Source organism: Tinamus guttatus, unplaced genomic scaffold (assembly GCF_059628265.1).
Source record: "Tinamus guttatus ecotype Peru unplaced genomic scaffold, ASM5962826v1 Tinamus_guttatus_pri_ptg000026l, whole genome shotgun sequence".
Classification (NCBI taxonomy): Eukaryota; Metazoa; Chordata; class Aves; order Tinamiformes; family Tinamidae; genus Tinamus; species Tinamus guttatus.
In genome coordinates, this window is record NW_028288560.1 from 1,474,474 (window position 1) to 1,486,122 (window position 11,649).

Here is an 11,649-nt window from a genome sequence, read left to right on the forward strand (position 1 = left end):
AATGCTTTGGCCTTGGTGCGACAGGGACTAATGGCCCCAAGGTCATGTGAAACAGCTCCCATTTCCATGTATGGAGTTGAAATTGGGAAAGGGATGTGTTTCTCAGGGCAAAAGGGGAAAGCTCTGTGCTCTTCCCTGGCTGTGGCTTCTGTGTATGTGGGATCTTATAAACCCCCAGGGATACCCCGATGAGGCTGAGGTTGCAGTGAGGTTCACGGCGTCACTGAGAGGTCTCTGTGGACACGTGGTGGTGCCCGCACTTCCCTGCGAGCCCCGGTGCTGAGCGGGTGCTGCTCACGGCTGTCGGTGGGAGCTGCTCTGCAGCCAGGAGAGCGACAGCAGCGGCAGGGAGACACTGAGGGCCTCTCACCCTCAGGCAGAGGACCAGGGTCCCCTTGGGACAGAAGTGTGGGGCCAGGAGTCGACAAGAGGGTCCTTTTCCCCTGCCTGGAGCGGAGAGCTAAGGGCAAGGGGAGGAGCGAGATGGAGGGCTCCTGGACCGAGGTCATCCAGCCAGAGCAGGGCTTCGTGTACCGAATGCTCGTGCAGCTCTCTTTTGAAGGTACAGGCTTTGGGAGCTGCTTCCTGCAGCAGGATCCCCAGACGCTCTGAGCTGTCCATAGACCTGTGGAGCGTGGGCTGCGCGGGTGGCTACGCGAGCCTGGGGGCTGCCACGACAGCCTTCGTGGCTGCAGAGGAAGGGGATCCCTGTGCCTGGCAAGTCTTTCTCTTGCTTTCCAGAGATTGTTGCTATTTGGGACGCTGTGTCCAATTACATTCTGGAGGAGATGAGTCAGGACAAGGTGCGCTGGTGCCCTGCTGGCCCTGGCCCTGCAGGGTCTCAGCCATCTGGAGAGCCCTGGCTGCCTGCGAGCAACCTTCCTCCAACCCCACGGCCCCACATCCCCAGTGGCCCGTGTGCTGCAGAGTAGCTTTTTGGGCAGCCGGGGAAAGCCCCAGCAGCTTCTGTAGCTTAGGGACATAGATGACCCTTACAAGGAGGGTGAGGACACAATGGCGAGAAGGTGGCTCTTCTCTGCAGCCTTCCTCAAGTGTCCCATTGCTCATCAGCAGTGGGGAGGGCTCAGAGCAGCCTTGCAACGCGCTGACAATCGTCCCTTTTTCCCTCCCTTGCTTGTGGCCCTTGGTGTCTTTGCTCTGTGCAGGCTGTCCTGATCGTGGGGCTGGGCACCTTTGGCACATTCCGAGAGGTGCTGCCCATGGACACAGGCGATAAACGGCTGGTCGTGCGAAGGCCTGTGTTCCAGATGGACAGGGACGCGCACTGGCTGCGGGGACTCCAGTACTGCAAAGTGACTCTCCCTGGTGAGATGGCAGCGCCCACCCGCTGCTTCCCCTTGCCACATCCCCTGCGGGCTGCGTGGCTGTTCCCTGCTCTCGGGGACACGTGGGGAGAAGCAGCCGCGTGCAGCTTTATGGCCCCACACAGTGCTCTTTCCGACAAGGACCTTCTCTGGAGCACTTTGTGCTGCAGAACATTATGCACAGTTGGAGTCTGTCTCTTTGAGTGCCCCAACTCCTGCCTCCACAGCAGGCACCTTTGTGGAGGGACGAGCAAAGGCAATGTGGCCAGACGCGGGCAGTGACGTTGTTTCTCTCGCACGTAGTTAACCTGGAGATCAAGCCGCTGGACATGGGGCACTTGTCCCAGGCCACCTCCTACTCTTGGCAAGCGGTGGAAGGCTGCGTGGAGGAGACAATCCGCTTGTTCTCTTCCCACGTGAGGAAGCAGGAGAATGTGGCCTTCACCTTTGGGGATATTGGGGTTCTGGCCCGCCAAGGGGACAGGGTGCACATGCAGTTTTCTGCACAATGCACCCGGCGTCTGGAGGCCATTGAGATCCTCATTTCTGGCCTGCGCAGGGTAAGCTGCTCCCGTTTCTCAAACCAGCCTTCTTCGGGAAGCGCACGACAGACACCCAACCTTGTGTCTGTCGGCCAGCCCAGAGGCGACCAGCCCAGGGTGTGGGGAGGTCAGGTCTTCCTCAGTGCTTGCTCTCAATACAGAGAGAGGATTTGTGATTGCTGGCCCCTTGCAACCACGCAATGCCTGGCAAGGATAGTACCACGCTCTCTTCTTTGCTCTGCACCTTCTCCCCATAAGAAGGAGGGGTAATGTTAGCAGTGGAGAGCTTAGAGGAGGTTGTGGGGAGGCAGCCTCCTCTTGGAGCAGGAGGGATGCGCTGCCTTCAGCAGCAAGGAGAGGGCTGCCTCAGAAGCCCTCAATTGCTCTGTGTTCTGTTGCAGAAGCTACTGCTGACAGAGCTGCCCCTCTTCGGCAGACCTGCTCCTCAGAGGAGCCAGCCTGGCGCGGGGCACATGTTCCCAAGGTGAGCACGCTTCCTTGGCAGCCTTTGGCCAAGCGAGTAGGCAGCTTCCTCAATGCTGCTTGGGACCATGCAGCCCTGGCACTCACCGTGACTCTGCCCAAGCTGCCCTCCTTCCCAGCAGAGAGAAGGGGCTTCACCCACCGCACAGGAGAGGCTGCAGGCTCCCCCGTGTGCCTTTTGGGGCTGAGGGCCACAAGAAGCTCCCAAAGAGCAGCTGTGCCTGCTCACAGAGGAGCGGGGATGCAAGAGGGCCTCCAAGGGCAGTGAGGAGGATCAGTGGCCATGGGCTGCAAAGGGGAGAGGACACCCTCCCTTCACAGCTGGGTTGTCCTTTCGCTTCAAGGTTCCAGCTCGCTGTGCGAGGCAGCCCGGAGGCGCAGGCTTTTCCCGCGGTCTTCCCAAAGATCAAAGTGCTGAAGGAAGAGCGTGGGGTCATGGGGAGCAGTAAAGGTCAGGGAAAAGCTGCTTCCAGATGCCGTTGGGTCCCTGTCCTGTGCTGGGTGACAGCAGCCCAGTGGAAACAGCTTCCCAAAGAGCTGCTCTCAAGAGCTTCCTGCTTTCCCCTTTGCAGAGCAGCGTCCTGGGAAGCACCTGCAGCACCGTGAGGAGCTGTCTCTGCCCCTGCTGCCAAAGGAGGAGGGAGTGAGGAGGCAGCAAAGCTCAAAGAGCGAAGCTGCTCCCTGGTGAGAGCCTTGGGAAAGGGCTGGAGCAGAACACTTATACCAGTGCACAGGGGAGATGTCCCCTACGGACACGGCGTCGCAGGGGCGTGCCAAGGCCTGTGGACACACGTCCCAGCAAAGGCTGACGCTCGCTGTGTGCCGAGCGCACGCAGGCTTGCAGGAGATCCTCCCATTGCCTTTGTATTCTTCCCGCATCCCAGACGCTGGGGAAGCTGAACACAAATCCTTCTTAGCAAACAGCTGATGCCCTTCTCCTAACACGCCCTGTGGTGTCTCCTCAGGATCTTTGTGGAGCAATGGTTTGCCAACCCAGGCGTCTGCCTGGAACCAGGGGCTTCCTTGAAATACAGCCCGCACCCTCCTGCGGGCCCTTGCAGGGCTGCAGCACAGGTGCGTGATCGGGCTCAGGGGAGTCCCAGCATCTCGATGGCTCGTAGGGAAGCTCAGGCCTAAGAGACCCCTCAGCAAAGGGCCCTCAGTGCGAAGCCACAGGAGCCATTGCTGGCGTCTTCCACTGCTGCTTGGGGACGCGTTTGGGTGCTGCATTGAGCGCAGTTTTTCCAGGCTGCTGTCTGCCGAACCACCCGCAAAAGAGGCCCGCAGCATGCAGCCCAGCCTGCCAGGTGGAGGCCCACGAGAGATCCCACTGCTGCCATCGTAGAGGAGAAGCGGAGGGAGCTCGAAGGCCCCTACGAGGAGCGGCAGGCCGCCCTGGCGGAAGAGGCCAAACGCCAGGCCAAGGTACAAGAGACCTCAGAGCCCTCTGCAAAAGGCCTTTCCTGCCTGCAGCACAGTGGAGTTCATTCGGTGCTGGCTACGAGGCTGCCTCTTGCAGCTGTGCCCAAGATGACCCTCCCCTTCCTAGCACGGAGGAGGCTGTGGGCACAAGCGCGCCCACAAGGAGCCAGGGACTGTAGCAAGGGCAGGGATGGCTCCCCCTGGGCTACCTCTGGCTGCCTTGCCAACCTTGGAGCCGCAACCCAGCTCTCCTGGGCAGCCATCCGGAGCCCCTCGGAGCCACGGGTGGAAGTGAACTGGAGAGGCTGAAGAAGGCAGAGGAGCGCCGGTAAACACCTCACACCCATGCGGCTTCTCCCCATCGTGCCATGCCCTTCCTGCCCTGGCGCTGGGGAAATAGGGTGCCCTGCAGCCGTGCCTGGGAGCCCAGCAGCACCTTGGAGCCCGGCCTGGGCCCTCACATCCCGTCACCCAAAGCGCGTGGAGGGGACGGTGCCCCATGCCATTCGGAGCACCATCTCCAGTGGTGCAACATCTTCCTCCTGCCCCTGCAGCGCCACTCGGCTGATGGACCGCCTGCAGGGCAGGGAGCAGAAGGACCGCGTGCTGGGCAGTCACCACCACCACGGCTTCCATGGGCGGAAATAAACGTCCTATTATTGCGAGATGGTGTGAGCCATTCCTTGGTGGGAGGTGAAAGAGCAAGGGGCAGCAGGGCAGCTTCAGAGGGGCTGACAAGAGGCAGGCGGGAGCAAGGGGAGTGTTGGGGAGCTGAACTGGGCAGGGCTGGGCCCCGGGGATGTTGGCTGAGAGCACTTCTTGGTGGTGGTGGCAGGGGAGAACTTTGGCTGGGACGGTGCTGCCTCTGCCAGACACCCTGCCAGCATGGAGTCATCTTGAGAAGAGAGGGGCAGTGCAGAGGTGAAGGCGTGATCCACCAGCTCCAGGCACTGCAGCACCTGTTGAGGTGCTCCAGGGATCTGGTCTGGAAAGACCTGTTCATCGCTGTGTCAAGCAAGTAGCTTCTTCCCAAAGCCTTCCCTTGCGGGAATGGGCCAGCAGCCATGCTGTTGTCTTCGGGGGAACGGGGAGCCCAGGGGAACCGGGGGCTGTCTTGAAATACAGCCCGCACCCTCATTCAGCCCTCGCAGGGCTGCAGCACAGGTGCGTGATCGGGCTCTGGGGAGTCCCAGCGTCTTGACGGCTCGTAGGGAAGCTCAGGCCTACGAGACCCCTCAGCAAAGGGCCCTCAGTGCGAAGCCACAGGAGCCATCGCTGGCCTCTTCCACTGCTGCTTGGGGACGTGGTCGGGCAGTGCGTTGAGCAGAGCTTTTCCGGGCTGCTGTCCTCTGAACCGCCCACAAAAGAGGGATGGTGGCGAGGCTCAACCCAAGGGTGGGGAAGAGATGACGACACCAGTGCCCCCCTGGCCAGACTCCCCACCCAAAGACACCACACTAACACTGCTGCCTTGCATAACCCACGGCATCCAGCCCGTCCTGCCACATGGAGGCCCACGAGAGATCCCCTTGTTGCCATCGTAGAAGACAAGCGGAGGGAGCTCGAAGGTCCCCATAAGGAGTGGCTGGCCTCCCTTGTAGAAGAGACCAAATGCCAGGCCCACTTACAAGAGGCCTCTTGAGAGCCCTCTGCAAAAAGGGTTTTCCTGCCTGCAGCACAGTTGAGCTCCCAGGCAGCCAGGGCTCACGCCGAGGCTGCCTCCAGGAGCTGTGCCCAAGCTGGCCCTCCCCTTCCTAGCCCGGCGGTGGCCGCGGGCACAAGCGGGCCCACAAGGAGCCAGGGGCTGTAGCAAGGGCAGAGAGGGCTCCCTATGGGCTTCCTGCCCCCCCGTTGCAGCATGGGGGGACACAGTCTGAGCAGAACTTGAGACGGGCACTGCTTTGGCTTTGGTGGGACAGGGCCTGATGGCCCCAAGCTCATGTGAAACGGGTCCCATTTCCAGGTATGGAGTTCAAGGGGGGAAAGGGACATGTTTCTCAGGGCAAGAGGGGAAAAGATGCCCCGGCATCTTTTGTAGTTTAGGGACACTGGTGACCCTTACAGGGAGAGTGGGGATACAATGGCGAGAAGGTGGCTCTTCTCTGCAGCCTTCCTCAAGTGTCCCATCGCTCATCAGCAATAGGGAGGGCTCAGAGCAGCCTTCCAACGCTCTGACTTTCATCCCTTTTTCCCTTCCTTACTCGTGGCTCCCTCCCCCAGGGATGGCTATGCTGCCTGCCTTGCCGACCTTGGAGCCACAACCCAGTTCTCCTGGGCAGCCACCCGGATCCCCTCGGAGCCGCGGTGAGGGACTTGGCTTTGGCAGCCCTTGGTGTTAGTGCCCTGCGCAGTGTGAGCCTGGCTCTGCCAGGACGAGGGACCTCCCTTACGGGGCAGGGAGTCTCGCCCCTTCAGCCCTCCAGGCTGGGACCATTTCTTCTTCTTTTCCTCGCAAAACAGATCTCTCTGCAGAAGCAGTTTGGCCCCAAGCAGTGGCGTAGGCGGGACACCGAAATGCTGGACAGGACCACCCAGATGTACGTGTATGTAGGGGTTCAAGCTCAGAGCCAGCGCCTGGGACAGGCAAGAGGCTCTGACTTCCCAGGAGCTGCCAGGACCTCCAATTCCTCTGCTCTGGGGCACAATATGCAGCAGTCCTAGGGTTCTTCTCACCTGGGCATTGGGAGCTGAGGTCAGAAGGGGCCAGAAGGCTCCCAGGAGAGCGGGAGATGGACTTGCTCGTCCGTACTGCAGGCAAGAGTCCCGTCCAGCAAAGCAGGAGCTCCTCAGTTCTTACAAAGTTCTCCTGGACCGCTGGAAGAAAAAGACAGGTGGTGGCTGAAGAAGGCTCATGTGAAACAGCTCCCATTTCCATGTAAGGAGTTGAAATTGGGAAAGGGATGTGTTTCTCGGGCGAAAGGGCTCTGTGCTCTTCCCTGGCTGTGGCATCTGTGTGAGTGAGACCTTACAAACCCCCAGGGATGCCCAGATGAGGCTGATGTTGCAGCGGGGTTCACGGTGTCACTGAGAGGTCTCTGTGGATGCATGGAGGTGCCCGCACTTCCCTGCGAGTCCCGGTGCTGAGCAGGTGCTGTGCTGCAGCCAGGAGAGCAACAGCAGCGGCAGGGAAACGCTGAGGGTCTCTCACCCTCAGGCAGAGGAGCAGGGGTCCTTTGGACAGGAGTGTGGGGCCAGGAGACGACAAGAGGGTCCTTTTCCCCTGTCTGGAGCGGAGAGCTAAGGGCAAGGGGACGAGCGAGATGGAGGCCTCCTGTACCGAGGTCATCCGGCCGGAGTAGGCCTTCTTGTACCGAATGCTCGTGCAGCTGTCCCGTGAAGGTAGGGACTTTGGGAGCTCCTTCCTGCACCAGGATCCCCATACGCTCTGAGCTGTGCATAGAGCTGTGGAGCGTGGGCTGCGTGAGTGGCTACGCGGGCCTGGGGGCTGCCACGACAGCCTGCGTGGCCGCAGAGGAAAGGGTTCCCCTGTGCCTGACAAGTCTTTCTCTCGCTTTCCAGAGATCGTTGCTATTTGGGACGCTGTGTCCAATTACATTCTGGAAGAGATGAGTTGGGACAGGGTGCGCTGGTGCCCTCCTGGCCCTGCAGGGTCTCAGCCATCCGGAGAGCCCTGCAGCCCGCGAGCAACCTTCCCCCAACCCCACGGCCCCACATCCCCAGTGGCCCGTGTGCTGCAGAGCAGCTTTTTGGCCAGCCAGGGCTGTGCCAGGGCTGTTAGAAAGCCCTGGCATCTTTTGTACTTCAGGGACATTGGTGACCCTTACAGGGAGAGTGAGGATACAATGGCAAGAAGGTGGCTCTTCTCTGCAGCCTTCCTCAAGTGTCCCATTGCTCGTCAGCAGTGGGAAGGGCTCAGAGCAGCCTTCCAACGCTCTGACATTCATCCCTTTTTCCCTTCCTTACTCGTGGCTCCCAAAGTGCAGCTCTGCCTGCTCACAGAGGAGCATGGATGCAAGAGGGCCTCCAAGGGCAGTGAGGAGGATCAGTGGCCATGAGCTGCAAAGGGGAGAGGATGCCCTGGCTGCTGTCTGCTGAAGCGCCCACAAAAGAGGGATGGTGGCGAGGCTCAAGACAGAGGAGGGGATGGGATGGAAACAGCAGCACCCCCTGGGCAGACTCCCCACCCAAAGACACCACGCTAACACTGCTGCCTTGCGTGGCCCGCAGCATGCAGCCCAGCCTGCCAGGTGGAGGCCCACGAGAGATCCCACTGCTGCCATCGTAGAGGAGAAGCGGAGGGAGCTCGAAGGCCCCTACGAGGAGCGGCGGGCCGCCCTGACGGAAGAGGCCAAACGCCAGGCCAAGGTACAAGAGGCCTCAGAGCCCTCTGCAAAAGGGTTTTCCTGCCTGCAGCACAGTTGAGCTCCAGGGCAGTCGGGGCTCACGCCGAGGCTGCCTCTAGGAGCTGTGCCCAAGTTGGCCCTCCCCTTCCCAGCACGGAGGAGACTGTGGGCACAAGCGGGCCCACAAGAAGCCAGGGGCTCCAGCAAGGGCAGGGATGGCTCCCCTGGGGCTACCTCTGGCTGCCTTGCCAACCTTGGAGCCGCAACCCAGCTCTCCTGGGCAGCCATCCGGAGCCCCTCGGAGCCACGGGTGGAAGTGAACTGGAGAGGCTGAAGAAGGCAGACAATAGCTGGTAAGTAGCTCAAATCAATGCGGGTTTCCCCCATCGTGCCATGCCATTCCTGCCCTGGTCTTGGGGAAATCGGGTGTCCGGCAGCTGTGCCTGTGGGCCCAGCAGCACCTTGGAGCCCGGCCTGGGCCCTCACATCCCGTCACCCAAAGCGCGTGGAGGGGACAGTGCCCCACGCCATTCTCAGCAGTGTCTGCGGTGGCGCAACATCTTCTTCCTGCCCCTGCAGCACCGCTCGGCTGATGGACCGCCTGCAGGGCAGGGAGCAGAAGGACTGCGTGCTGAGCGGTCACCACCACCACAGCTTCCATAGGCGGAAATAAAGGTCCTTTTATTGCGAGTTGGTGTGAGCCTTTCCTTGGTGGGAGGTGAAAGAGGAAGGGGCAGCAGGGCAGCTTCAGAGGGGCTGACAAGAGGCAGGCGGGAGCAAGGGGAGTGTTTTGGGCACGCTGAACTGGGCATGGCTGGGCCCTGGAAATGTTGCTTGAGAGCACTTTGTGGTGGTGGCAGGGGAGTACTTTGGTCCAGATGCTGCTGCCTGTGCCAGTCACCCTGCCAGCACAGGGTCATCTTGAGAAGAGAGGGGCAGCACAGAGGTGCAGGCGTGATCCGCCAGCTCCAGGCACTGAAGCACCTCTTGAGGGGCTCCAGAGATCCAGGCTGGAAAGACTCGTTCATCACTGTGTCAAGCAAGCAGCTTCTTCCCAAACCTTTCCCTTGCGGGAATGGGCCAGCAGCCATGCTGTCGCCTTGGGAAGAGCGGGGAGCCCAGGGGAGCAGCGCTGGTGGCGCTCGACGGCGCCTTGGAGGCACCGCGATGAGGCTCAGGAGGGATGGGCTGGCAGTGCTGGCTGCTGTTTGTGAGCAAGGCGGAGCTGGGCCCTGGCACTCTTCTTGGCTCAACGGGCCCATGGCCCTGCAATCCTTTAAGGAAGTGGAGGAAGGGCAGAGGTGCAGTTGTTGTGCGGCTGGACAGGCATTTGTCAGCTGTGGAAGAGCCCAAGGGATGGGGCTGTGCGGAGTGCACTGGTGGGGATGGCGCCAGGGAGCCCTTGGGGCACGATGGCGCTGCTGCTGGGCGGGCTGCGCCAGGAGGCCTGGTGTCCGCTTCAGAAGCGCGAGGGAGCGCAGAGGTGCAGCTACGGTGAGGCCGGCCGTGCAGCCCGCCTCAGGGCAGGCTCAGAGGAGATCTTGCCTGGGAGCCCTCGGTGGCGGTGAGCCCTTCCCAAGCTCTTCCCTCCTCGCTGCCCTGCTCACTTGGAATTGAAGTGGGGAAAGGGCTGTGTTTCTCGGGGCAAGAGGGGACAGCGCTGCGCTCTTCCCTGGCTGTGGCACCTGTGTGCGTGGGACCTTATAAACCCTCAGGGATGCTCTGATGAGGCTGAGGTCACAATGGGGCGCACGGTGTCACTGAGAGGTCTCGGGGGACGCGTGGCGGTGCCCGCACTTCCCTGCGAGCCCCGGTGCTGAGCGGGTGCTGCTCACGGCTGTCGGTGGGAGCTGCTCTGCAGCCAGGAGAGCGACAGCAGCGGCAGGGAGACGCTGAGGGCCTCTCACCCTCAGGCAGAGGAGCAGGGGTGCCTTGGACAGGAGTCTGGGGCCAGGGGACAACAGAAGGGTCCTTTTCCCCTGCCTGGAGAGGAGAGCTAAGGGCAAGGGGACGAGCAAGATGGAGGGCTCCTGGACCGAGGTCATCCGGCCGGAGCAGGCCTTCTTGTTCCGAACGCTCGTGCAGCTGTCCCGTGAAGGTAGGGCCTTTGGGAGCTCCTTCCTGCAGCAGGATCCCCAGACGCCCTGAGCTGTCCATAGAGCTGTGGAGCGTGGGCTGCGCGGGTGGCTACACGGGCCTGGGGGCTGCCACAACAGCCTGCGTGGCCGCAGAGGAAGGGGGTCCCCTGTGCCTGACAAGTCTTTCTCTTGCTTTCCAGACATCGTTGCTATTTGGGACGCTGTATCCAATTACATTCTGGAGGAGCTGAGTCAGGACAAGGTGCGCTGGTGCCCTGCTGGCCCTGGCCCTGCAGGGTCTCAGCCATCCGCAGAGCCCTGGGTGCCCGTGAGCAACCTTCCCCCAACCCCACGGCCCCACATCCCCAGTGGCCCGTGTGCTGCAGAGCAGCTTTTTGGCCAGCTGGGGCTGTGCCGGGGCTGTTAGAAAGCCCCGGCATCTTCTGTAGCTTAGGGACGTGGGTGACCCTAACAAGGAGGGTGAGGATACAATGGCGAGAAGGTGGCTCTTCTCTGCAGCCATCCTCAAGTGTCCCTTTGCTCATCAGCAGTGGGGAGGGCTCAGAGCAGCCTTCCAGCGCGCTGACAAGCATCCCTTATTCTCTTCCTTACTTGTGGCCCTTGGTGTCTTTGCTCGGTGCAGGCTGTCCTGATCGTGGGGCTCGGCACCTTTGGCACATTCCGAGAGGTGCTGCCCATGGACACAGGCAATAAACGGCTGGTCGTGCGAAGGCCTGTGTTCCAGATGGACAGGGACGCGCACTGGCTGCGGGGACTCCAGTACCGCAAAGTGACTCTCCCTGGTGAGATGGCAGCGCCCACCCGCTGCTTCCCCTTGCCACATCCCCTGTGGGCTGCGTGGCTGCTCCCTGCTCTTTGGGACACGCGGGGAGAAGCAGCCACGTGCAGCTTCACGGCCCCACACAGAGCTCTTTCCGACAAGGACCTTCTCTGGAGCACTTTGTGCTCCACAACATTGCGCACAGTTGGAGCCTGTCTCTTTGAGTGCCCCAACTCCTGCCTCCACAGCAGGCACCTTTCTGGAGGGACGAGCAAAGGCAATGTTGTTTCTCTTCCATGTAGTCAACCTGGAGATGAAACAGCTGGACTTGAGGCACTTGTCCTGGGCCTACTCTCAGCTCTCCTACTCTTCAGCAAGTGGTGGAAGGCTGCGTGGAGGAGACCATCCGCTTGTTCTCCTCCTACGTGAGGAAGAAGGAGAACGTGGCCTTCACCCTTGGGGATATTGGAGTTATGGCCAGCCAGGGGGACAAAATGGACGTGCAGTTTTCTGCACAACGTTCCCGGTATCTGGAGGCCATTGAGATCATTTCTGGCCTGCGCAGGGTAAGTGCTGCCCTTTCTTAAACGGGCCTTTCTGGGGAAGCACACAATAGACGCCCAACCTTGTGTGTGTCGGCCAGCCTGGAGGCGACCAGCCCAGGGTGTGGGGAGGTCTTCCTCAGTGCTTGCTCCCAATGCAGACAGAGCTCTT

At 61.2% G+C, this 11,649-nt stretch overlaps 1 protein-coding gene across 1 annotated transcript; it reads left to right on the forward strand.

The window, feature by feature from the left end:
- Positions 1 to 483: 483 nt before the first annotated feature.
- LOC148596193 (uncharacterized) lies at positions 484 to 8,155 on the forward strand. Its single transcript, XM_088526773.1, has 11 exons — positions 484 to 562; positions 742 to 803; positions 1,167 to 1,326; positions 1,629 to 1,885; positions 2,269 to 2,351; positions 2,695 to 2,801; positions 2,923 to 3,034; positions 3,316 to 3,424; positions 3,590 to 3,775; positions 6,233 to 6,355; positions 7,961 to 8,155. The coding sequence occupies exons 1-11, from the start codon at positions 484 to 486 to the stop codon at positions 8,153 to 8,155; spliced, it is 1,473 nt and encodes a 490-aa protein (XP_088382899.1).
- The last annotated feature ends 3,494 nt before the right edge of the window (positions 8,156 to 11,649 follow it).